Source organism: Pseudogymnoascus destructans (assembly GCF_001641265.1).
Source record: "Pseudogymnoascus destructans isolate 20631-21 unplaced genomic scaffold scaffold_3, whole genome shotgun sequence".
NCBI classification, from domain to species: domain Eukaryota; kingdom Fungi; phylum Ascomycota; class Leotiomycetes; order Thelebolales; family Thelebolaceae; genus Pseudogymnoascus; species Pseudogymnoascus destructans.
In genome coordinates, this window is record NW_020167522.1 from 665460 (window position 1) to 690416 (window position 24957).

At 46.4% G+C, this 24957-nt stretch overlaps 5 protein-coding genes across 5 annotated transcripts; 3 read left to right on the forward strand and 2 right to left on the reverse strand.

Moving 5' to 3' along the window:
• Positions 1 to 1344: 1344 nt before the first annotated feature.
• Positions 1345 to 4777, forward strand: VC83_01529 (uncharacterized protein; the record flags this gene model as incomplete). Its single annotated transcript, XM_024465204.1, has 3 exons — positions 1345 to 1366; positions 4079 to 4428; positions 4511 to 4777. The coding sequence occupies 3 exons, from the start codon at positions 1345 to 1347 to the stop codon at positions 4775 to 4777; spliced, it is 639 nt and encodes a 212-aa protein (XP_024327255.1).
• VC83_01530 (uncharacterized protein) lies at positions 3785 to 7081 on the reverse strand. The gene is made up of 4 exons (XM_024465205.1): positions 6600 to 7081; positions 5522 to 6541; positions 5303 to 5409; positions 3785 to 5182 (listed from the first exon to the last, which is right to left on the reverse strand). The coding sequence occupies exons 1-4, from the start codon at positions 7007 to 7009 to the stop codon at positions 5019 to 5021; spliced, it is 1701 nt and encodes a 566-aa protein (XP_024327045.1). The 5' UTR covers positions 7010 to 7081; the 3' UTR covers positions 3785 to 5018.
• Positions 7082 to 12275: 5194 nt separating this feature from the next.
• VC83_01531 (uncharacterized protein) lies at positions 12276 to 12921 on the forward strand (the record flags this gene model as incomplete). The annotated part of the gene is made up of 2 exons (XM_024465206.1): positions 12276 to 12331; positions 12492 to 12921. The coding sequence occupies 2 exons, from the start codon at positions 12276 to 12278 to the stop codon at positions 12919 to 12921; spliced, it is 486 nt and encodes a 161-aa protein (XP_024327046.1).
• A 5134-nt stretch (positions 12922 to 18055) lies between these two features.
• Positions 18056 to 23203, reverse strand: VC83_01532 (uncharacterized protein). Its single transcript, XM_024465207.1, has 2 exons — positions 22015 to 23203; positions 18056 to 21960 (listed from the first exon to the last, which is right to left on the reverse strand). Exons 1-2 carry the CDS (start codon positions 22221 to 22223, stop codon positions 18156 to 18158), a joined length of 4014 nt encoding a protein of 1337 aa, XP_024327043.1. The 5' UTR covers positions 22224 to 23203; the 3' UTR covers positions 18056 to 18155.
• VC83_01533 (uncharacterized protein) lies at positions 22983 to 24690 on the forward strand (the record flags this gene model as incomplete). The annotated part of the gene is made up of 3 exons (XM_024465208.1): positions 22983 to 23128; positions 23183 to 24617; positions 24673 to 24690. 3 exons carry the CDS (start codon positions 22983 to 22985, stop codon positions 24688 to 24690), a joined length of 1599 nt encoding a protein of 532 aa, XP_024327044.1.
• Between the last annotated feature and the right edge of the window lie 267 nt (positions 24691 to 24957).

Below are 24957 nucleotides of genomic sequence, written 5' to 3' on the forward strand. Positions count from 1 at the left end.
CTACATGGTCTATAGACCAGACAGGATTATAAGGCTAGCGGGGCTAGGCTGTAGCATGACCAGACTAGTGGATAGTTTCAGAAACTAGTGGATATTAGATAGTTGAGCTATCTATCAACTATCTAGATTATCTAGCTATCCATCAACTATCCGGATTATCTATAAGGCACAACACCACTATATAAGTAGATAGTATTCCCTTAGATAGGAGCTTTGTGCTCAACTCAATATAGTATTCTTTACAATACTGTAACGTGCTACTTAGAGAATCAAGAGCAGAACAAGCTATGATTGCTATAGAACAACTCAAATAGTTCCACAAACAACTTACGACAGACATCCAATTTTTAAATGAACGATCTACTGTGTATGCAAACAAGAAGCGCAGTATAGAACCTGCCATTAAGGAGGGGGATAAAGTATATCTACTCGAGAAACACATCAAAACGAAATGACTAAGTACGAAGTTGGACTTTAAGAAATTCGGACCATTCAAAATATTAAACAAAGCCAGCTTAGTTAATTACAGACTAAAGCTACCTAAGAACTCTAGACTACACCTAGCATTATGAGAACTAGCAAGAGGAAACACCCTAGTTGCGACTAATACAGAACTCTAACTAGAGAATGAGATCGTTAAATACGAAGTCAAAGCGATCCTAGACAGAAGGTTAGTAGGACGCAAAGAAGAGTTTTTGATAAAATGGAAAGCGTTACGATGGTCACGGAGGTCAAGAAGCCAGTCTAGAGAATAATAAGCTAGAGTGAATCTAAAGAGAGAAGAAGAAGAAAGGAAGGAAGTAAGGCTATCCCTCAGTATATACAGCTGTACGCTTAGCGATTCCCTGTAACCTTAGTGGCTACTGTGGGTACTTGTTACCCTAATTGCTAGCAGCCATAAGCAGTGATCATAACAGTATCCTCTTCTTCTACCTATTCGATAGGGTTTAATAAGCTTGTAAGTGACATGGTGTTACAGATTTTGCCAGCCCATATAACATCTTAGAATAGAATATCAATATTCTCACATAGTGGAATAGAAGTCAGCTAGGTAGTCGAAATAAGGGTTGACTTAAGGAAACAGTTATATATCGTTTGATTTGTAATATCTGTATTCCAAGCTTGGAGGGCCCATCGAATTGCATGTTGAAGTGTGATAATTAAATATGGATCTTCTTGTTTATCGAAAGAAGAGAGCCTTATGACAAGCTGTTGCCACTAGTAATAGACCTTAAAATTCTGAATAATCCCTTGATCTAAAGGTTGCGTATGGCTTGTTGAATTTGGAGGAAGCCATTTGATTTGAATGTTCGAAGGAGGAGGGTGTAATTCAATTCCCATAATATGAGCACTGAAATTATCCATCGTAAGAAGAACCTGTCGTCCCCCTATGTGGCGATAGAAAGCTTGAAGCCATTCGACCATAACAATTGTTGTATTCCAAGCTTTCGAATTATGCTTCCATATGCCTCCTATTCCTGAAATATCAATTCCTTATAAAGCTCGTGGCTTTTTAGCTTTTCCAATAAACCAAGGTTGAATTCGGTCTTCTCCTGTTGCGTTCGTACTTAACCATTATTCATGCTTTATCCTTCTTGACACCTAGAATACTCTGAGAAAGGAGACCTCTTGAGGGTCTCATATGCCAGAATAATCCAGTTTCATCCATGTTATATATATCCTTCTCTTCATATTGCTTTGTAATAAGCTGTAGCCCTTCCATCACTTCCTCTACATCAGGAATTGACCCTGCTTCGCCATGTTGAAATCGTGCTTGAATACCATGCCGTCTCTTGAATTTTTCGAGCCACCAAGTACTAAATTCTAGCTCGGGTTTCTCCCTATAATAAGGGAGTTGATGCCAGACTTCTTGAGCCTTTTCTCGAAGGATTTCACCTATAGTAAACACCCCTTTTGCTTCAACTCGAAGCTGCTAATGCCAAAGGACCTCTTCGAGCTCAGGCTAAAAGTGTTATGGCTAAGTGCTAGTGCTATGGCTAGCGCTTACAGCTGCAACCTCACGTGATGGATAACATTGGATATCATGGATATTATGTTATCCATGTTATCCACGGCGATCCACAGAATGTCATGTGATGGATAACATTGGATATCTTGAATTGTAATACCCTGCTAAGCCATTTTACACATACAAAATATAGTGATTTTATTACATATTACAGAACGATATCGTAGTATTGTAAAGGAGTCAAAAATTACATATAAAAAGCCAGCGTAGCCTCAAAATTATTGCTATATAGGAAATATTAGCTAATAGGAGATCGCTATAACAGGGGTCCTACTATATCTAATTCCACTAGTTTCCGCAACTATCCACTAGCCTAGTCATGCTACAGCCGAGCCCTGCTAGCCCTGTAACTGATGTCACATTACCATAGCCGTAACACTTAAGGTGCTCTTGTGTGATGACATCAAACACCTCTGCCTTTTGAACTACAGATCGAAGGTGCTGCTTATCGCTCCATTTATCACTCTGTTTATATAGCTTATTATTAACAAGCTTAAAACTAGAGAGTGTATGGTGGTTTGTACTTTGTTATGTAGAGTAAAAGCAGTTGGATGTCATACTGACATTCGTTGCACTCAGTTTGCTATCAAACTCAAGAGCAAACTTAGAAATCTCCTCCTCAAACCTACAAGTCACCATACATATCTTGGCTTATCACACCAACAACAAGAGCAATACTACTCAACGATTGCTGCAAACTCTTCTACTACATCTGTTTATGCTACATACATCACGGCATATCATTTGGACACTCATTGAACAAGTTATTAAGAAAATCTCCTCCTTAAGGGGGTGGGCCAATACTACCACATGGCATATCTCTACCAACTAGAGGCCTAGGAACATGAACGATAGCTCTAGAAGCTTCTACAACCCTCTATGGTTCATTACACATCATCGCTCCTTAGTTACCCACAAGATTGGTTAAGTTATGACATAATTTGTCTATACGTACTCTGACCTTGGACCTCCTTTTCACTTCCTATAGGCTAGGAACCCAAGAGATGGTTCTATGGGATTCTCTTACGTTCGCTACATGATTAGCAAGCTAGTTATGGGTCACACTTGATTTCTAATACATTTACCAAGCCTGGTTAGTCATGGAAAGTCATGGAAAATGAGAGAACTACACTCCTTTGGCATAAATAGGATTGCCCTTTCCTTAAGAAAGGGCAATCAGACATTACAGTAAATTGACTATCACATACTTCTACGTCTTTTACAAGCTTCCAAGCATTGATCTTGTTATTCTTTGTTTCTGAAAAGTCAGTGAGGTGCTAACCTCTGACTTACCCCTGAGTTCTCAGACTCAACATTTGTTACAACTTGTCTAAACAACTTCACTACATCATACACCTGATTGCTGCGTTGTGGAATAGTCTAAGCTACAACCCTTTGGCTCTGTTTCCTAAGACAGTGTGTTGTCTTAGTAAAATCATCCCTTCCTTGGGTGGCTAGATTCTCACATCTGGTGCACCCACCATTACATTGGATCCTCGAGTATAGTATGTGTCTAGCTCCATTTTTCATGTGAGAATTGCTCTCGATTGTAGTAAGTATGACTACTTATATAGGCCTTAAAAGCAGTACATATGCGTATGGGAATGGATTAATTGAAGCAATAGTAGCCATAATTGCTATAGTTGTAGGTTGTAGATTATAGATTTGAATTTTCTATGATACTATTCTACACTACTGCGTTAGGTTAGGTTAGGTTGGGTTGGGTTGGGTTGGGCTTACGGTTAGGCCGGCTAGCTCGCAAGCTGGCTGATCTAACGGTTAGGCCAGAACACATATAACCATACAAGCTATGATTTCGTCATTCGGGCAGCAGAGAGCAACATTCCCATTTATACTTTTCCCTCACACCTTGCACACATTCTACAGCCATTAGACATAGGGATATTCCAACCATATAAGCACTACTATAGAGAAGCTGTACATACTGCCATATGAGATATAGACCTTAAGAATAATCTAGCCTCATTTATAAGGGTTCTTCCTTATATAAGAGAGTAGAGCTTCGGGCTGCCAAAGCTGAGCTTATAGCCCAGAAGGCCCAGGCGAAGGAAGCCCGAGCAGCCCGGCAAGCTGCCAACCGGGCCCGTAAGCAGCTCTACGGGGTGGGGGTTGAGGCCCGGAAACAGGAGCGCCTCCGGAAGAAGAGGGTAAAAGCTCATATTCGAGCTGGCAACCCAATTCCGGACCCAGAAGCTGGCTCTAAGCCCGAGCCTGGGTTCGAACCCGAGCCTGGATTCGAGCCTGGATTTGAGCCAGGCTTTGAGCCTGAGCTCGAACCTGGGTTTGAGTTCTCTAGAACCCGGGAGCCAGCTTGCGCGGGAGCTCCAATATGCGCTCGATGGGATATTCTACCCTCTCGATTAGAGGATTGGGCTTGTGTTGGTCGTGGCATTGTTGACTGTAGTCAAGTTAAGTTGACGCGTTCTGGTGTTGTCGTGCGCAGCTCGCTTGTGTGCGCAGCTTGCATGTGAAATACGTTATCGCATCGATTTCCTCGATTTCCTCGATTTCGGAGGACTAGGGAATGCGATAGTCACCACGAGATGGTTCGATCTTGGTTCCGGGATGGAGCCAAGCGATGCGAAACAATCTTTGTACCTTGCCTGGCAGAAGCTAGATCCCATGTACTGCTCGATGACAGATTGGAGTCGCATCAAGTTCGAAGCTCTAGATGGTCCGTCCAACGATGAGGTTACAGCAAAGAATGCAACCAGCCGTGTTAAGTAGACTTGATAGAAATCCCGATGGAACGAGCGATACTAAACTTATATTACCAGGTCCACTAAAGGCTCGAGGATTTGACAGTACAGATTGGGAATGCCAAGATGGTAACCCAGATTGGTGGTATCTGTACCCCGACGGGACGAAATTGCTCCAACGTCGCTCTTCGAGTTGATCAACGGGTATGGTACGTCAGGCCCTTGATATATAGCTCTAAATTTCCCCCCAAATCTCTGATAACAACCTTTTATTTGGGTTTAGCAAAACGACTCCTCGCACGGATCCGCTTTCCGTATTTGAAGAAGAGGTAGGGGAACGGCATCATCACTACTGTCAGAAAGGCGGGTATGCTGGTCGCCCACTGGTATCCAAGTTTATTATACATTTGCACGCCGAAGAGAGGGAATACAGCTAATATGAGGGTTAGTGAGTTGGGCACGGCTTGTTGGGTCCTTTTGAGTTTCTTTTTGTTCGTAGCCAAATCCAGAGGGGAGGGAAAAGTGAGACAAGAATAGAGAAAATAAAACATACCAGCAAAAGAGCTGCGCACAAAACTGTTTGCTGCTAGTGAACTAGCAGCATATTGCGGATAAGCGTCAACAAGAAATGTGAATATTCCTGTGAAGACGAGAACGTTGCTATAGTAAGACACAGGTTAGCATCATCGTGTTACAGACGGGGAATATTAAACCCGAGACAACGACGACTCTCCACATTCTGAATCCACCAGCAATAACTGAATCAACATACCCGATGGCAAAAATGGTAGATCCAATAATCGGAACGATCCAGTGCACACTGCTGTACGTCGTCCATCCAAATATGAAAATCCCAACGGGCACTAGCACGGCACCCAAAATCGCAGGAGGCAGCCGGTGCTCCGGCTCCGCCCCCCCATTATGCTCATTCTTCTTGACGAGCCTCCTATAATTCCTATACCAGAACGGATCCGTCGCTAGCGCAATCAGCATCCCCACCAGGAGGCCAAGAAACGTCAGCCCGATCTGCGAGAGCGTGAAGCCGTGGTTATTGCGGAAGACGAGCGGAAACGCGCCGAAAAAAATGTACAGGATACCCAGCAGGAATCCAGAGAAGACACACAGATTCAAGACCATGAATTCCAGTGCTAGCAGCTGGAAGGGCCGGTATAGCGAGATGCGGATCTCGTGTGGGATGGTCTTGGTGCTCAGTTCCATCGGGGCCTTGTAGCGGTCATCGCCTGTCTCGGCGCGGATCTTGCGCGCCTTGTTGCGCAGGAGCACGGGGTGGTACGTCTCGGGCACGAAGAGGATGATGAGAACCCACAGCACGAAATTCCAGATGAGGAGCACGTAGTACGTCCACCGCCAGTGCGTGAACTGGTTGATGAAGCCTCCGAGCAGGGGACCGAGGACGGGGCCGATGAAGGGCGAGGCGGTGAAAACCATCATGGGCGCTTGCAGGTCGTCGCGTGAGTAAAGATCGTATACGCTGCCGCCGGCTATGGAGAGGAAGGCGGAGCCGGAGAAGCCGTCGAGGAAGCGAGAGACTAGAATGGTGGCTATGTTCTGAGCGACGGCAGAAGGGGTGATCCAGATGATAAAGAATGCGAAGGAGACCAGATAGATGGGACGCCTGCCATAGAACTCGGAGAGCGGCGCGAGCAGCATGGGCCCGCACCCAAGGCCAAAGATGAAGAGGGAAAGCCCGACCGTGGCTACAATCCTGCTGGTGTGGAACTCCGGCAAGATCTGCTCATAGGTGGCAGTGTATATGGAAGAAACACAAGTTCTATCCAAGCATTAGCACTGACCTTTACCAAGGGGTTCCTAGGAAGGGTGATACTTACACAGAGCCAGCCGCTACCGAATTAATCAGCACAATCGTCCATTTTTGAAAATTGCTCCGACTCCTGGGGCTCAACGGGTCTGCATCCCCTCCATCCCAACCGACGATAAAGAGGTCATCCTCCGCTATCCCCCCTACTGCCTCAATATCGTCACAGCCGTATCCATTCTGCGATCTGGTACGTGTCACTGGACGACTTATGCCAGCCTCGCTGACTGGTCTCCCATGTGACTCTGGGGCGAGCCCAGACTCGTTCTCCAACTCTTTCTCCTCGTCGCTTTTGCTATCTAAGCTGGAGGTAACAGTGTCCAGGTCACCGCTAGGCGTACTCGGCGCCAACTCATGCCTCAGGGCGCCATTATCGTCTTCGCTGGATATGAAGGCGCCATTGCCGACTGGTAAAGTCGTCATACTAACCAAAAAAAAATCGCTATAAATCCAAGCCCTTATCCATAACAAAAACTAACAGCAAGACTCAATCACATAAACATATATAAACATCTACTACGCGCCGTTCTCCGAACAAAACCCAGCATTCCCCTCCGGCCCAGACTATACCCCGGCCAATGAGTGGCGGCATGACGGCACAGACGGCACAGACCCCAGCTTTTATTTGGGGACAAAATCTGCCGAAGCCAAAGCTGCAAGGTACTCGTGCGGCCCAAAAGTCTGTACAGGGTCTGTGCACGGGAGGTGGGTCATTGTAAGTACTTTCGAAAAATAAATACATAGAAATGTACATAATCTACCCACGAAAATTGTTACCTCCATCCCTGACGACGCACATAGTTGAGCAGTTTTCCCATCCATTTTCCTCCCCCATTCTCCTCCCCCATTCTCCTCCCCCATTCTCCTCCCCCATTCTCCTCCCCCATTCTTCCTCAAGAAATACCCTTGCATGAGCTTTCTCAAGCTTACCTCCATTTAAAGGTATATATTCATCAACTCGATCTTTCAGATAATCAAAAGCATTCTCAATAGGATGTAAATCAGGAGAGTTTGGAGGCCAGAATCCTACTCTGTGAATTCCTTCTCTTTTCATATAATCTTCAAGTGAACGGTGTGCTTTCAAATGAAGACTAACATTATCATCTACAAACCAGAGTCGTTTTTCTGGATGTAATGATTTGATTTTCCGAAAATAAGGAAAGAGAAGTGGGAGTAAAACCATTTCACGGTATAAAAACCAATCAATCCCACCCTTTGAAACTTCTTGGTTTTCTGAAACTCTTCCTCTACTCCAACTCTCCATGTCTCCAAATTCTTGTGATGATCTTCGTGGCCGTTTCCATTTGCTTTTCCCTTCTTGGATATCTCTGTTTAAAGTCTCCATATATTCATATTCGAGAGTTCCAACTGTTCTTGCCTGTAAAAGCTCATCATCTGCCTTTTTTTGCCAGTATGTATTTATCTCCCGAAGTTTTAACACATTTTGCCGCTTTTCTTCAATGCTTTCAGGGATCCAGGATAGTGACGGGCGTGAGACAGAGATTTCAGAACTCATTGCACCCCAGAACACAACTTGAAAGAGAGATTTCTTCTGTTGAACTACCATACTTTCTGCTGTTTGACCTTTTGGACTGTAATTCGGCGTTTCTTGTGTGGATTTCCTCCAAAGTTGATATATGACTCGTCTGAGAATATGAAGATAGAACCAGCTTCAAGTTCTGATAATGCGCATTTGCAGAATCTCAAGCGTACTTCAGGAATAATATTATCAAGATATGGCTTGAGACAGATGTTTTTGCGTACAATTGGGCGAGGGATCTCTGCACTTGAGTGGTTCTTTGCAACTCGTTCAACAATAGAGCATGAATATAGTAATTTCTCCTTATCAATAACTTGTTGGAATGTATCGAATGGATCTGCCAGAAGTAAAGAGCGTACGCGTAATGACTCTTGAGAATCTTTCTGTCTCGTTTGAGGTCTTCCGCTCTGAGGCTTTGGGTTAAGATGTTCAAGAAGGTTGAGAATATTCTGTATTTCCTGCCTTTTCCACAGTTTGTTGCCATATACGTGCAACAGAATTAGCTGAGATTCCAAGCTTCTTTTCAATTTCTGCATATGAATCATTCATAAATATGCGTAGGGTAATGATTGCTGCAGGTAGTGGAATTGAAATTTCGGCCATTGTACTTGAAGATAGTTGAGAGTTGGGTATTATTGTTGTAACTGAGTGTTGTACTTGAAGATACTCGAGTAGTTGGGAGTTGGGTATTCGTGCGGCCCAAAAGTCTGGTACAACAGTACCAGACTTTTGGGCCGCACGAGTACCATCACTTCAGAATACGATTAATCAACCACAACACATTAAATTAACTAAAACTACTCAGACTCAACACATTAAATTAACTAAAACTACTCAGAGTCTAATGAACTAAATATTTCTACAACCTTCTAACAAGTCCGCACATTATGACCACTTTTACCGCAAGTGCCACAGCGTCGTGCAGTCGGTTGCCTCTCGTTTTTGCCAACCCCTCCGGAGCGCCTATCCCATTGAATCTGCGCATCAACCTCCTCCTGGGCCAAAATATCATGTGCATCCTCTATAGTAAGTGCACCTCCTTGACGGATGGGATTCTTTTAGCCCTGTGGCGCTTGCTAAGTGCTTCATTTGCTTTGCGAAGGGGTATTGACCTCAGCAGCCAACAGGGTATTCTGGTGTGCTAGGATCTCTGTCCCCTTTGCCAACGTAGCAACTGTAGCAAATATCGGTGTTAGTGAGCTTCCTTGTTGAAGGGCAATACGATCTTTAACCAAAGTTGTTTAGGAAAGAGCTTCGGTTGGGTTGTGAGGCATTTATGAAACCTAAGGGTCAGTGTTTGTAGACCGGGGTCTAGTAGTATTACGGCTATCAGCAGAGCTATTAGCTGAGTGGGTCACGATATAGGGCCTATGACACCCTATAGGATGGAACTGTGAGAACTGTTAGAACTCATACAGTTCCTACAGTTCCTATAGTGCTGAGTGGGTCATGCTATAGGACCCCATTCCACCTTGTAGGATGGAACTGTAAGAACTGTTAGAACTCATACAGTTCCTACAGTTCCTACAAGTCCTTAATGGTGGAACTGCGAGAACTGTTAGAACTTCACGACACCACTATATAAGTAGATAGTATTTCCTTAGATAGGAGCTTCGTGCTCAACTCAATATAGTATTCTTTACAACACTGTAACATGTTACTTAGAAAGCCTTTGTGTTTAATCCCCTGCCTCCTCTGTTAAGTCAACCTTACATAAGAAACCTCTGTGTCTTCTATCGTTTAGAAGTCAGCATTACAAGTAGGCGTTAGAGTCCATAACTTGATGTCTAGCTTCGATATAACTGCCTTAGGGTTAAAAGGAACTAACCTAGCTCTGCGAAATCCGGCTTAGGCATTTTGGACAGTTATTGACTATTGATAAGCTGTCTTAAAGGCTATAAAGAACTCGACTTTGGTGATATGGTTGATATGAGCTTTCATGAAGCCCTATATGTCATACTGACATCGTTGCACTCAGTTTACTATCAAACTCAAGAGCAAACTTGGAAATCTCCTCCTCAAACCTACAAGTCACCATACATATCTTGGCTTATCACACTAACAACAAGAGCAATACTACTCAACGATTGCTGCAAACTCTTCTACTACACTGTTTATGCTACATACATCACGGCATATCATTTGGACACTCATTGAACAAGTTATTAAGAAAATCTCCTCCTTAAGGGGGTGGGCCAATACTACCACATGGCATATCTCTACCAACTAGAGGCCTAGGAACATGAACGATAGCTCTAGAAGCTTCTACAACCCTCTATGGTTCATTACACATCATCGCTCCTTAGTTACCCACAAGATTGGTTAAGTTATGACATAATTTGTCTATACGTACTCTGACCTTGGACCTCCTTTTCACTTCCTATAGGCTAGGAACCCAAGAGATGGTTCTATGGGATTCTCTTACGTTCGCTACATGATTAGCAAGCTAGTTATGGGTCACACTTGATTTCTAATACATTTACCAAGCCTGGTTAGTCATGGAAAGTCATGGAAAATGAGAGAACTACACTCCTTTGGCATAAATAGGATTGCCCTTTCCTTAAGAAAGGGCAAGCAGACAATACAGTAAATCGACTATCACATACTTCCACGTCTTTTCCAAGCTTCCAAGCATTGATCTTGTTACTCCTTGTTTCTGAAAAGTCAGTGAGGTGTTAACCTCTGACTTACCCCTGAGTTCCCAGACTCAACATTTGTTGCAACTTGTCTGAACCACTTCACTACATCACACACCTGATTGCTGCGTTGTGGAATAGTCTAAGCTACGACCCTTTGGCTCTTTTTCCTAAGACAGTGTGTTGTCTTAGTAAATTCATCCCTTCCTTGGGTGGCTAGATTCTCACATCTGGTGCACCCACCATTACATACGAGCCATGATTTCATCATTCTAGCTGCCAAATATCACATCATCTTATGGGCGTTTCCCCTACATCTCACATACGTTCTACAGCCATTAGACGTGGGAATATTCCAACCTTATAAGCACTGTGTAATGGTGGGTGCACCAGATGTGAGAATCTAGCCACCCAAGGAAGGGATGAATTTACTAAGACAACACACTGTCTTAGGAAAAAGAGCCAAAGGGTCGTAGCTTAGACTATTCCACAACGCAGCAATCAGGTGTGTGATGTAGTGAAGTGGTTCAGACAAGTTGCAACAAATGTTGAGTCTGGGAACTCAGGGGTAAGTCAGAGGTTAACACCTCACTGACTTTTCAGAAACAAGGAGTAACAAGATCAATGCTTGGAAGCTTGGAAAAGATGTGGAAGTATGTGATAGTCGATTTACTGTATTGTCTGCTTGCCCTTTCTTAAGGAAAGGGCAATCCTATTTATGCTAAAGGAGTGTAGTTCTCTCATTTTCCAAGACTTTCCATGACTAACCAGGCTTGGTAACTGTAGTCGACGTAAGAGAATCCCATAGAACCATCTCCTAGTTTCCTAGCCTATAGGAAGTGAAAGGAGGTCCAAGGTCAGAGTACCCCTATAGACAAATTATGTCATAACTTAACCAATCTTGTGGGTAACTAAGGAGCGATGACGTGTAATGAATCATAGAGGGCTGTAGCAATCGTTGAGTAGTATTGCTCTTGTTGTTGGTGTGATAAGCCAAAATATGTATAGTGACTTGTAGGTTTGAGGAGGAGATTTCCAAGTTTGCTCTTGAGTTTGATAGCAAACTGAGTGCAACGAATGTCAGTATGACACACTGGCATAGGCAGGCTGTGCTCCGTGCCATACGAGAGATGGATATTACATACAACCTACCCTTATTTATGAGGGATCTCCCACAGATGCAGGAGCATACCTTTAAGGATTCCACCATAAGATCAGCTTTTCAGAAAGCTGGAATCTGGCCAATAAGCTGTAATACAGCCATCGAAAAGCTATGTACATACTCGCAGCCTACACAGCCTACTACGCCTACCCTACGTTGGCCTATTACGCCTATACCATCTACTTTTCAGGAGGTGGAACGGGGGCTACAGCGCTGGAAAGACCGGCTTCCGGAGGCCTGGTGTTACAGCTAACCCCACCACTAGTGCTAAGGAAGGGATTGGCTACGGAACTGCATGTGAGAAATCATAGTCATTGGTCCAGAGGGGACCAAGGGGTTAAGTATCACGTGATGGACCACGATGGTCCTTCATGGCATTTGGCACGACGCCACTATATAAGTAGATAGTTAGTTCTTAGATAGGAGCTTCGTGCTCAACTCAATACAGTATTTGTTATATACTAGTAACGTGTTTTACGAAAGCCTTTGTGTCTGATCCCCTGCCTCCTCTGTTAAGTAAACCAACGCAACGAAACCTCTGTGAGTCTTATACGTTTAAGACGCCAGCCAGCTCAGGAACTCGACCTACGGGCTGTTCGGCAGCAGGTTAAGAACTCGAAGAAGAAGCGGGGGGCCTGGGGCCAGGGCCGACTCCAGTGTGGAGGTGAACTCCGGGCTTCTGAAGCCCACGAGCTTCAGGCCCAGAAAGCTGGGCTTCAGGCCTAGAAGCTCGCTGCCACAGAAGCCCGGAAGCGAAGCCCGGAAGCAGCTCCACCGGGCAGGAATTGAAGCCCGGAAACAGGAGCGCCTCCGGAAGAAGAGCCTGGCTCAGCTCACTGAATTAGGCCTTCCAATTCCTCTAGAGTTGGAAGACCCAATTACTGACCCAGAGGCCGAAACTGAGAGCGAGTATGAGAGTGCGAGTGAGGGTGCATGGGAGTGGGCGTGGGAGTGGGCGTGGGAGTGGGCGTGGGAGTGGGCGTGGGAGTGGGAATGAGGAAGTGATAATTTCGTATAATGGAATTTTAAGTAACGTACATGTATAGCGAAAGCGCCAAACAAGCGAAAGCGCCAAAATTATCTACCCTCACGACAAACATTGCGATAAATCTACCACAACATTAGAAATCAATTGAAACTACTCGGAGTCCTCTTCCTCAGAGGTGTCTATTACAATCTGACACGTGCGCGCATTGTGCCCAGTCTCACCACACTTGCCACAGCGACGGGCACGAGTTTCTTCCCTTGGCTTCCGACCACGGCTTGCCCTTATTTCCTGCTCTACCTGCTGCACAACATCCCTCTCATCCTGTAGCTCTTGCGCCCCTTGTTGACTAAGTGATCCTCCTTGCTGTAGTCGTGTTTTCCTAGCTCTCCGGCGCTTGCTTAGTACTTCATTTGCCTGTCGTAGGTTTTGGTTCTCTCCCTTTAGCAGTGCTAATTGATGCATTATTTGCGATGCACCCTTTGTAAACTGGTCAACAGCTGCATAGATTGAGGTTGAAGAGCTATTTTGATGGCGTGAAATCCGAGTTTTAATAAATGTAGACTGTGACATAGCTTCAATTGGGTTGTTTGGTGTCTGAGAAACCCAAGGTTGAGCAGTACCTGGGCGGGAGCTTGGAGGCGTTGGTGTCCTTAACTTAAGATCAAGTGTAGATATCACTCTCTCAGGGTCAAATGGAAGAAGCCCTGCCCCTCGGAACCCGCCTCGAATGTTACTTTCCGTCATTGTAGTGTTAAATGCAGCGTGGAAGGCAGGAAAGAAGTCATCCTTTGTAATATGAGAAATATGAGCCTGCATCATATCTTCAATTTGCCGACCATAGGCCTGCTTTAACGGGCCGAAACAGCCAAGATCAAGTGGCTGGAGTAGATGAGAAGAGTGAGCAGGCATACAAAGCGTAATAATGTTGTGTTCCTTGCAGTACTCCTCAAACTCATCTGAGTGGTGGCTCTCATGACCATCAAGGACTAACAAGCGATAACCACCAACACTCCGGGCCTTTGTATGCTTCTCAAAGTGCTGAATCCAATCCATGCCTCTCTCGTTTGTAGTCCAGCCATTTTCAGTAACAGAAATCACCCAATCGCTTGAAAATCCACTATTCTCATACCAAGATGTAAGGTGGTTTTTGCCTGCAACAATGATAAATGGTGGTACTGCCCAACCTTGAGAACTAACGCCTTGGATTACTGTAACCCATTCCCGATTACCAGGCTGTACCTTCTTTGCTTTTGCCCGCCCGTCTGAGCTTGTTACAACCATAGCAGTTGAGATAACGCCCATCATAAACCCAGTCTCATCAAAGTTGTAGATATCTGCTTCATCGATACCATATTTCGCAATTGTGTTACGCACAAGCTCAAACCAGCCATTAATAACTTCTGGATCTTCGCACTTAGCCCTCTGGTAGTCGTATTTGCGCTGAAAGCGTGTCTGGAGCTCTACACGCCGCTTAACAAAGTTTGAAGCCCAACGCGACCCAACGCGTGACGCGTCGCGTGTTGCAAGTAGTCGACTTGCCATATCTTCAACAACAGACAGCCGAGGAGGAAACCCTTTGGCAGCTAGGTCGAGTATATACTGAACAAGGACGGACTCCTCTAGGTTAGTTAATTTCCGTGAGTTGGCTTGGATATCGCGTCGTGAAGGTACACCTTCTAGACGACGACCTAGATTGCAGTGGTCCACAGAATAGATCCTAGCAGCAACTCGAAGGCGTAACTTTGGGTCACTTTGCATAGCCTGGATAGCTAGCACTAATTGGCTTTCATCGTTTTTATGGGGCATGTTTTGTTGTTGAGGAATTTAACATTTAGTTGGGGGGTTTGGTCACCGCATCATTTTGGCGCTTTCGCTTGTTTGGCGCTTTCGCTATACATGTACGTTATTCCGCAATTGTTAGGCAGGAAGCCATGGTATGAGACGTGGCCGAGGTCTTGCAGCTACAGGAGAAAGGTCACGTATGGTATTATTATTGAGCGAGATTTACAAGAGGAATCGAATGGCCTCTTACAATTTTTGATACAAGGGAGGGAGGTAGAGTTTACAGGCCAAGTAAGAAGCGGGAGGTGATGGAATAGGGTGGGAGGTACAGGTCACAGGCCAAGGAAGGAGCAGGAGGTGATGGAATTAGGAGGTAGAGAGGGCCCAAGCTGAATGGGGAAGCCGCCATGATATAAGAATAGTGTAGTTTATGTAGTAAGTATACAGCGATGATGTTATATAAGGTAGTTTTTGTGTAGAAATAGAATAGGCAAGTTTGTGTATAGATTAGAGTACAGTTGGCAAAGTAATTATCATATTTCATGAAATAGGGGGGTCATGATATGAGAATAGTTGGAAGATTTGTAGTTTATATAGTAAGTAGAGATAAGAGTTTATGGTAGTTTTTGTGTACAAATGGAATGGTGTGTAAGTTTATAGATAGGAGTATAAGTGGTAAAAAAATTATCATATTGCATGGAATAGGGGGGGTGTCATGATATAAGAATAGTTTAGAAGCAGGAGGTGGTGGAATAGGGAGGGAGGTGGAGGTTATGGACCAAGATAGAGATCAGGGTATAGGGAAGGTAGAAGTGCCCAAGCCAAAAGGCGAAGCCGCCATGAAAGGAGCCCACAGCAGGTGTTGGGGTTAGAGGAGGTGGAGGTCAAAGAATAGGGAGGCAGGTAGAAGTCACAGAATAAGGAAGGAGTTATAGCAAGATTAGAGTGATAAAAGGAAGAGGGTAAAGGAGAAGCCAATTCCAAGCCATAACCCAAACCAATCCAGGCGAAGCCCGCCGCTGGCCACCCCCAGAGGGCAGAGGGTGGAGGGGGTAGAGGGTGTAAATGGTAGAGGAGGTGTAAGAAGAGGGAGAGGATGAGGCAGTGGAAGGGTAAGGTAGGTGTGAGGGGTGAAATTGGAAGGGCAGTAAGATTTGCAGTTTAAGTGGCAAATATGCAGCAATAATGTGATATAGAGTATATTTGGCGTAGAAAGGCAATGGCAAAGTGGATTTGTGGATTGGAGTAGATTTGGTAAAGATATTAGTATATTTGATAGAAATAGAGGGGGTTTATAATATGAGAATAATTGTTAGATTTGCAGTTTACATAGCACATGTGTAGCGATAATGTTATATAGGGTAGTTGTACAATAGAAATGCAATAGCGAAGTCAGTTTGTGAATCAGAGTAAGATTAGGCCAAAGATTATAATATTTCATTGTAGGTAGTAGAGGTTGGTAATAGAGGGATTAGGAACGGGTTTTGTTTAGTTTACATACGAGTGTATAGGGAGAATCGATTATAGGGTAGTTTGAGCAAGCAAATGCAATGGTGTTAGGGTCAGTTGAGTTGCAAAGAGTTGGGTGAGATATTACAAAATTCCACAGCAGGGGAGGGGGGTATTTTTTTGTATTTTTTTCAGAAGGGTTTAAAGATTTGTAGTTTATTTAATAGGTATGTAGGGAGAATCATTTACAGGGTATTTAGGGTGTAGACATACAATGGTAGGGTCAGTTTGTAGATTAGAGTAAGTTTTGTAAATATATTATCATTATTATAGAAATAGAGTTATCCCATAAGAAGAAACATAAGCATAGCATAGGTATTAAATGAGGCTATAGTAGAGTGTATAGGGGAGATTTAAAGGAGAATGGAATAGTGTAGTGCAATATACAAGAGTAATGTATAATATGATAATAGGTAAGTTTATAGGATTTGTTAGGGTAATAAATTAATTTTTGAGGAAAGATGAATAACGTACATGTATAGCGAAAGCGCCAAACAAGCGAAAGCGCCAAAATGATGCGGTGACCAAACCCCCCAACTAAATGTTAAATTCCTCAACAACAAAACATGCCCCATAAAAACGATGAAAGCCAATTAGTGCTAGCTATCCAGGCTATGCAAAGCGACCCAAAGTTACGCCTTCGAGTTGCTGCTAGGATCTATTCTGTGGACCACTGCAAGCTAGGTCGTCGTCTAGAAGGTGTACCTTCACGATGCGATATCCAAGCCAACTCACGGAAATTAACTAACCTAGAGGAGTCCGTCCTTGTTCAGTATATACTCGACCTAGCTGCCAAAGGAAGTTAAGGACACCAACGCCTCCAAGCTCCCGCCCAGGTACTGCTCAACCTTGGGTTTCTCAGACACCAAACAACCCAATTGAAGCTATGTCACAGTCTACATTTATTAAAACTCGGATTTCACGCCATCAAAATAGCTCTTCAACCTCAATCTATGCAGCTGTTGACCAGTTTACAAAGGGTGCATCGCAAATAATGCATCAATTAGCACTGCTAAAGGGAGAGAACCAAAACCTACGACAGGCAAATGAAGTACTAAGCAAGCGCCGGAGAGCTAGGAAAACACGACTACAGCAAGGAGGATCACTTAGTCAACAAGGGGCGCAAGAGCTACAGGATGAGAGGGATGTTGTGCAGCAGGTAGAGCAGGAAATAAGGGCAAGCCGTGGTCGGAAGCCAAGGGAAGAAACCCGTGCCCGTCGCTGTGGCAAGTGTGGTGAGACTGGGCACAATGCGCGCACGTGTCAGATTGTAATAGACACCTCTGAGGAAGAGGACTCCGAGTAGTTTCAATTGATTTCTAATGTTGTGGTAGATTTATCGCAATGTTTGTCGTGAGGGTAGATAATTTTGGCGCTTTCGCTTGTTTGGCGCTTTCGCTATACATGTACGTTATCTTTACATACAAATTACTAACCAGCAATACTCATTGCTTCCCCTCGCTTCGAGTTGCCGCACATTGCTTCCACCCACGATTATCGACTTAACGGATTATGACTGTAATCATGACTAGTTATTCATGATTATAAATCATGATTATGATTATGCGCTTTGTAAATAATCATGATTATGATTACGACCTAATAATCATGATTATAATTGATTTTCACCCCGGGTGGAGGGGTTGGTCTGTCAGCGTGACTACTACAATGGATTGATGATCGCCAAGGCGATTTTTGCTGAGCGTGGAAATTAGTAAGATTAAAGTTATGGCAGGTATATTCAGGTCCGCATATAGTTCTATAAGGTAACTGTGGATAGGGGTAGATGAGGAATGCTCCATGTGATCACGGCTTCTTGATGCTTTCATTATGGATCGTCATTACAAGTAAACGCTCGTCGTTAAACGCTAATTTGCGATTGTATGTACCGCAAGAAGGATATACGCTACCCATGCAAAACCGATTCCTTGAATGATTAACTCCTCCCCCCCCTACGCAAACCCAAACCCCTTCGCATTCTCCAGCGCCATACTCAGCTTCCTCCTCAGTGTCTCCCTATCCTTATACTCCGGTAGCAAAAGCGTCCCATAGCAGGTATAGCTCGTCGGCAGCCTCCCCCTTCCTACATGCCCCTCCGTGCCTTCCCCCTCTTCCTCCTCTGCCACATCCCCCTCTTCCCCCTCCCCATTCCTCTGCACTACAAACACTAGATTGCGCATCCCACCCACGGGCACGCGATCGCTAGCCGTCACAAACTCAAGGAGTCGCTTCTTCTCCTCCGTCCCAAAGCGGCGCACCACAGACCAAAAGTCCTTGATGGCGCGGTGATCGGCGTCCCAGCCGACGTAGCGCGCGTACCGCCGCAGCTCAGCAACATCGATGTCCTGCACGCCCTCGACGGTGGATTGGAGGAGAGAGGGCGTGAAGAGCGCGAGGGAGCGCGGCTCGAGACAGGTCAGGAAACCGCGCTGGAAGGCGCCGAATTGGGGGGCAACGGAGAGGGTAGCGAGGTGCGAGATGTAGTCGCTGACGTAGTCGTTGCGGTTCGAGGCGTCAACCATGGGCGCTTCGGCGGCCTCGGAGGCGAGCTCCGAGGAGATCTTGGTGTGGGAGAGGGAGGCGAATTGGGGCCAGGGTGAGGGGCTGGGCGCGGACATGTCGATGGAAACTGGGGCTCCGAAGACGTTGGCGCTGAACTCGTAGGTTCGGCAAAAGACATCAGAAACCAGGCCATCCTTCTCGTCCCACTCCAAGAGGGAGGTGAGGCCAGCAGCTAGCTCGGGCCAGCCATCTTCAATGTGGTGCAGTTCGGTGACAGGTTGGTTCAGGAGCTTTCGGTAGAGAACCTTGGGGAAGGTGACTGGGAGGGTCAATCCATTGTAGATGGCGAGACCAACCAGGAGGCCAATGAGTTCGAATTTCCACAACGGTTCCGGTGAGCTAGCTTGGAACCAGATCATCTTCGTCCGCTCATCAATCGTGAACGCGCCGTAATCCGGATTCAGTGCTTCTGCAATCGCCAGACGGAAGAACTCTTGCTGGACACCTCCAGAATCGGACCCTTCTTCGCCTGCTTCCTCGCCCAGCTTGATCTTTAGCGGTCTGAGCAGCTCTCTCTCCTCGCGTCTCCACAGCTTATCGAAAGCATCCACGAGAACATGGCTACGGCGAATTTGTAGAACCAGAAACTTCGACGTTGCGACACGGAGTTTCTCATTAAGATGATCCCTCCGGGCGGGGTCTGTGACAAGGCTCCATTGTGAAGAGTATGCGATCGTAGTAACACGGATACTCATAGTTCCGGCAGAGTCAAATGCGCTACTCATTCTTGAAAAGTTAATAGCCCTGAAATACGTAACAAGGCTGGCTTTACTGAAGAGGAACGGGTAGTCGAGGAGGTGAACAGACTTCCTATTAGGCGCAAATGTCAACCATTCGAGCGGCATCTCCGTGGAATCTAAGCGGTCCGCAAAGAATTCCGCGCGAAAGTTCTGCTCCGTGAGAAGAAGCGGTTTGCGCCTGTCATATATTGCCTTGACGAGCGCTAACGCTCCTCCAAACGCGCCATCAGCGGGAACGATTGCCGTCGCTTTCCAATCCTGCAGTATAACTGTTCGCGCCCAGTCGATGAGTATCGTTGCTGACCTCGTTTCATCGGGCAATCGCTGCGTGTCTGGTGAGGGCGGTGATCTCTCAATGTCAAATGATTCCAAGGACTCGAGAACATCATCCAAGATGTCAGTGCGCTGTACCAGCCCTACGCTCTCCCAGTTATTAAGCTGCTCCAGTTCCTGGAAACAACGCCTCGCAGAAATTGCTGCAAATAGTCGCCGAGCTAATCTGAGAGCCAACTCGTTGGAGAGAACATCATCGAGTCTGAGGGCATAATCTGATGCATACGGGTAGTGGCGAGTATAGGACAACCCTCTTCCCCGTGATAGAGATGCTGGGCGCGTGACGAATAAGTTTTGCGAGTATGGAGCAGCTGCAACCAAAGCATGTAGGCATATGATCATAATTTTTGAGGCCTCTTCCTTTGTCGTAGAGGAACCGGTGTGCGAGTCGCCGCCGAGTTGTTGGTTCCCTACATCTTGTATGTCTGAAAGCTGCCGAGGCATATCGTACAAGTCTGCAGCTACACTCCAAAGCCCATCGAATAGAACATCAAACGCAACCCTGCTTATGCGCGCTAGACAATATGTCAACGTTCTGCTATCCAAGAGAACATTTGATTCTGTTGAAAATGACCGGATTAGAGCTTTGCGGTCGCTAAGCACATAGAACAGGCTCTGTTCTGCAAAAATCTTCCAGGCCTTTGCTGTGTTTGGCTGCCGCTGGATCTTTAACTTTGGCGGACGGGACATTGCTTTACATAGCCTCGCCTCATCCATAGAAGATATGCCGCCTGTCTTGAAGTTGAGTATACCGTCAGCCAACAGGATATTGCAGATAAGTTCAATACTATCTACTGTCAATGTGCTGAGTGACTGCGGTAAATTCTCATCTTTTGGATTCTCCGATTCACTTGGTTGAGACTCTTGCCTGGCCTTCTCAGATGCGTTGAAGACTGACGCGCCCTTAGCCAGATCGCCTCCGAGTCCCAAACCAACCATACTAGTGACACCAGATGTCTTTGACGATGCCAGTTCGTTTCCTCTCGGTGCTGGCAGCGGAGTCTCTTGGGTTGCAAAAGTAGTAGCAGCTTTGATGCTTGGGGACAGGCCAATCCGAGACTTTTTTGACGATATGGAGCTGTGGCTATCACTCGATCTGCGGCGTTGCGACATACCATCTTCAGAAAACGAGCCTCTTCTGTGTAGTTTCACGGATTTGTCGTGTTCGCTAGAGTCGCGTCGTCTAACTTCGGGTAAGACAGCAGAATTCAAAGGCTTGAAAGCTGGCGGTGGCGGAGACGACGCCAGGTCACTGCGCCGACGATGTCTGTTGTGACCAGAAGTGGCACTTGTGGATTGCCTATCCGCACTTGTCCCATCATTTGTCGCAGTACCTGGTGTTCCGGATTTCGACTTATATCGTATGCTTTCCGATGCCGGCAACGACCCGAGTATATCGCCTTCTTGTAAAGTTGGGAGAGTTTGTTGTCCAACATTTTTCGGCTCGGTATCTCCTTGGGATGCCGCGGGCGGCGTTTCGGTCGGATTTGGCCCCGGATCACTCGAAAGGAAATTTCTCATGACCGTCAACGACGAGGCCAACGATCCAAAACTGGTAGGTGTCAACCATTCCAACATTTTCATGGCATCCGTGTTGAATACGTTTTGTACGAAGGACCTGGGGTCTATCTTCACCGATTGCTTGTCCAAATGTGAGCTCAATGATATGTCATCAACTTGGCCATCCTCACGACTTAGTATAAGTAGTGGCTTATCTCGCGTTACATCTGCGCCCGAGTTTTGCCCCTCGGAAGATGGTCGAGGGAGTCGTTCTGATTTTGCCCCGGAGCGCCTCCTGTTGGAGTCTTCTACCAGCAAGTCGACAGCTTCTCTTTCGAGGCCATCGTTGTCAACACTCTTTCTGGTATCGCCAGAGCGAGCTTTGGTATGTTGTGATGCGGGGGGGTTCCCAGGTTGTTTGGGTTCGGGGTATGCGTTCATGTGAGGGCAAAGCGCGGATTCGGGGTCGTCTTGGGTTGCTAAATGGCACGCCAGGGTCCTGGCACTGGTAGCATTGTATCTTCGAATAGGCTTTGCGCCAGCGACTCGTCTGCGATAGGTAAAGCAGGTAGCTGTCGTACAGTAAGGCACCCGACAGCCATATCGTATCTGGAGGATGAATCTATTCGAATCTATTAGTGATGCCGAACCAAATGGGCGGCGGGTCAATGCTTACCTCTCGACCAGGAGCTGGAAATTATAGCGCCTGCTGGCACGGTATATGCTATACACCCGCTGAGGATCCCTCACGTCGACAGCGTTCTCCAGGAGCTCCGGAGGCGCGTCGGGCGGCAGATGTGGAAAGGAAGGTGTCTGCGCTGTCCACAAGGCTGACAGTACCTGGGGGTCGACATTGAAGCCGTTGGCGGGCGTATCGCGAGTCATAACATGGATGTGAAGAGGATGGCCTGTGGAGGTCGAGCCTTCACCGGTGGCGATATGGATACGTTTGTAAGGATGTATGTATGTATGTACGAAGGATGAAGTTGGGGGGCTTCTATGATCGACGTTGGAGTAAGAGCTGTCAGGGCAAGACGAGGACAGCTCTTGGCAATTTTGGGCCACTCCACACCCGCAAGCACCGGCAATGGTTCCGGATCAATAATACTCTAGCTTCATCTCACTCCAAAGTCGATTCCAATGTACATACAATTATTATGTAGTGGTATGCAGAGTTGTCAGAACTTCAGCTTTAGCTTTAAGGGTTTCCAAGTCTTGAATTCTTCGCCTGGCTGTAAAATGTGCCAAGCCACCCGCGCCTCGCCATCGCCGCTTGTGGCCCTGACGCGCTTATCGCAACACACAATTATTCCCAATTATCGCCAGCATAAAAAAATTAAATACCCGAATTACCTGGTTTCTATTCACCCATTAGAATGACTTCATCCCTATTTACCTAAGCCAAGAATAATTATTCAGATCTCCAAGCCTTTACTCGTCCTATTAAACTAGCCCGGTAGGGCTGGCCGGCGGAGTCACTACTCAAAAACTTATTTTCTTCCTTTTCCTTCCCCTCCTTCGCCTTATCGATTTCAAAAAAAAAAAAAAAAAAGTTCAGCCTGACCCCGCAACCACATTTCCACAACCTCTTCAACCCACATACAACACACAAATAAACAATACACATTCTTGATATACGTCAAGATGGCGACCATGGCTGCAAGCCGTCCTTCAGCACCGGGCTTGGGTGCATCAGAGCCTCCCTCTTCTCACCCATACACCTGCAACACATGTCAAGTTGCTTTCCGCAACAGTGAGCTCCAGCGTGGGCACATGAGGAGCGATTGGCAGTAAGTTCCCTTCACTTTCCCCATCTTCCCATCTCAGTTTTCTAACGAAAACAGTCGGTACAACTTGAAGCGCCGTGTCACCTCTTTGCCACCCATCTCATCCGACGTCTTCGCCGAGAAGGTGGTCGCCGCCCAGGCGTCATCGACCGCCGCTGCCTCGAAGGCCGCATACGAGAAGACATGCGCGGCATGCGAGAAGACATACTTCAGCGAGAACTCCCTTTACAACCACGTAGGGAGCCAGAAGCACCTCAAGCAGGTTGCGATGCTCCGGAAGTCTAAGAACGGCGCCACTGCCGATGACGCGAGCTCCGTTGTTAGCTCGCAGGTTACTGCCACCGCGGAAACCGAAACCTCGTCCGAAGAAGAATCGGAGGAAGATGAAGACGAGGAAGAAGTTGCCGAAGTTACAAAAGACTTGAAGGAGACATCTTTGAACGGTGAGACCGGGGAGAAGTCGGAGGACGCCGGACCAAAGAAGATCGAGGTCCCGTTAATGCGCTGCCTCTTCTGCAACTACGACTCCCCAACCGTTCTGTTGAACGTAAACCACATGGAGAAAATCCACAACATGTTCATCCCAGAACGTAACTACTTGGTGGATTTGGATGGATTGATTGCCTCTTTGTTCGAGAAGATCAACATATTACAAGAGTGTCTTACCTGCAGCAGGTATAAGCCGAACGTATTCGGTTTACAAACGCACATGCGCGATAAGGGCCACTGCACAATACCCTTTGGCACCGAGGATGAGCAGCTTGAGATTGGCGAGTTCTATGATTTCAGAAGCACATACTCTGATGAAGAGGATGATGAAGATGAGTTCGCGGACGAGGCTACCGATCGCAAGGCGGGCGGTGGTGTCAAACTTGGAGCCCGACGCACAGCTAAGAACGCCGATGGTGACGAGGAGATGGAGGATCCTGAGGGATGGGAGACTGATAGTTCAACGTCTTCTTTGGATTCCGATGACCTTACAGCCGTGCCCCTCGCATCGCACGAGCACCGCTACGAGAAGTTGGATCGCCACCCACATCACTCTTCGGAAGATCCTAGGCCTCATAAGAACACTGATGGCTTCCACTCTCACGCTCATAAACACAGGCACGCGGCCTACTATTCCGACTACGAACTCCACCTTCCGTCTGGACGCGCTGTTGGACACAGATCCCTCGCTAGGTATTACAAACAGAACCTCCACAACCACCCATCTCCTGCAGAGCGTCAAGAGCAGTACTTGATCGAGGCCGCGAGGGGCTCGGATGACGAAGAGGAGGTCGACGAGAGAGTGGCGCGCCGCAGCGACAGGGAGCGTGGCAGAGCACTCAACACACGTGCGAACGGCGGTAGAGGCATGATGGGTGTTTCCGAGACGAAGAAGAAGGAGGTTGCTGTCCTTGAAAAGCGTGCTAGAAAGCAGGAGTTCTACGACCGCCAAAAGTTCAACTGGGGCAACAACAAGCAGAGCAACTCCCAAAAGCATTTCAGAGTAAGTTACCTTATTCAGCACTGTCATTTTTGCGGTTTGCTAACATTATATCCAGGATCCTCTCTTGCAATGATTCATCGTTTTCTTCCAGGCATGGCAAAAGGGAGCATGCCAAGGTGGGGTGGGGATGGGTTTGGCATATCTGCCAACTTTGTGAGTTTCTAAATCGGTTCACTCGATCGTCTTCACTACTTCACGGCATAACAAGAATTTCTATCCTTGCCCAAGCCTCCAACGATTTGTCTTGTCTCGGGTGGTGATTACTGTGCCTGGCCTGTGTGATGACCAAACCTGCAGGACAAAAAGCCAAGAAAAAATAAATCCATGCGTAGCTGAACTT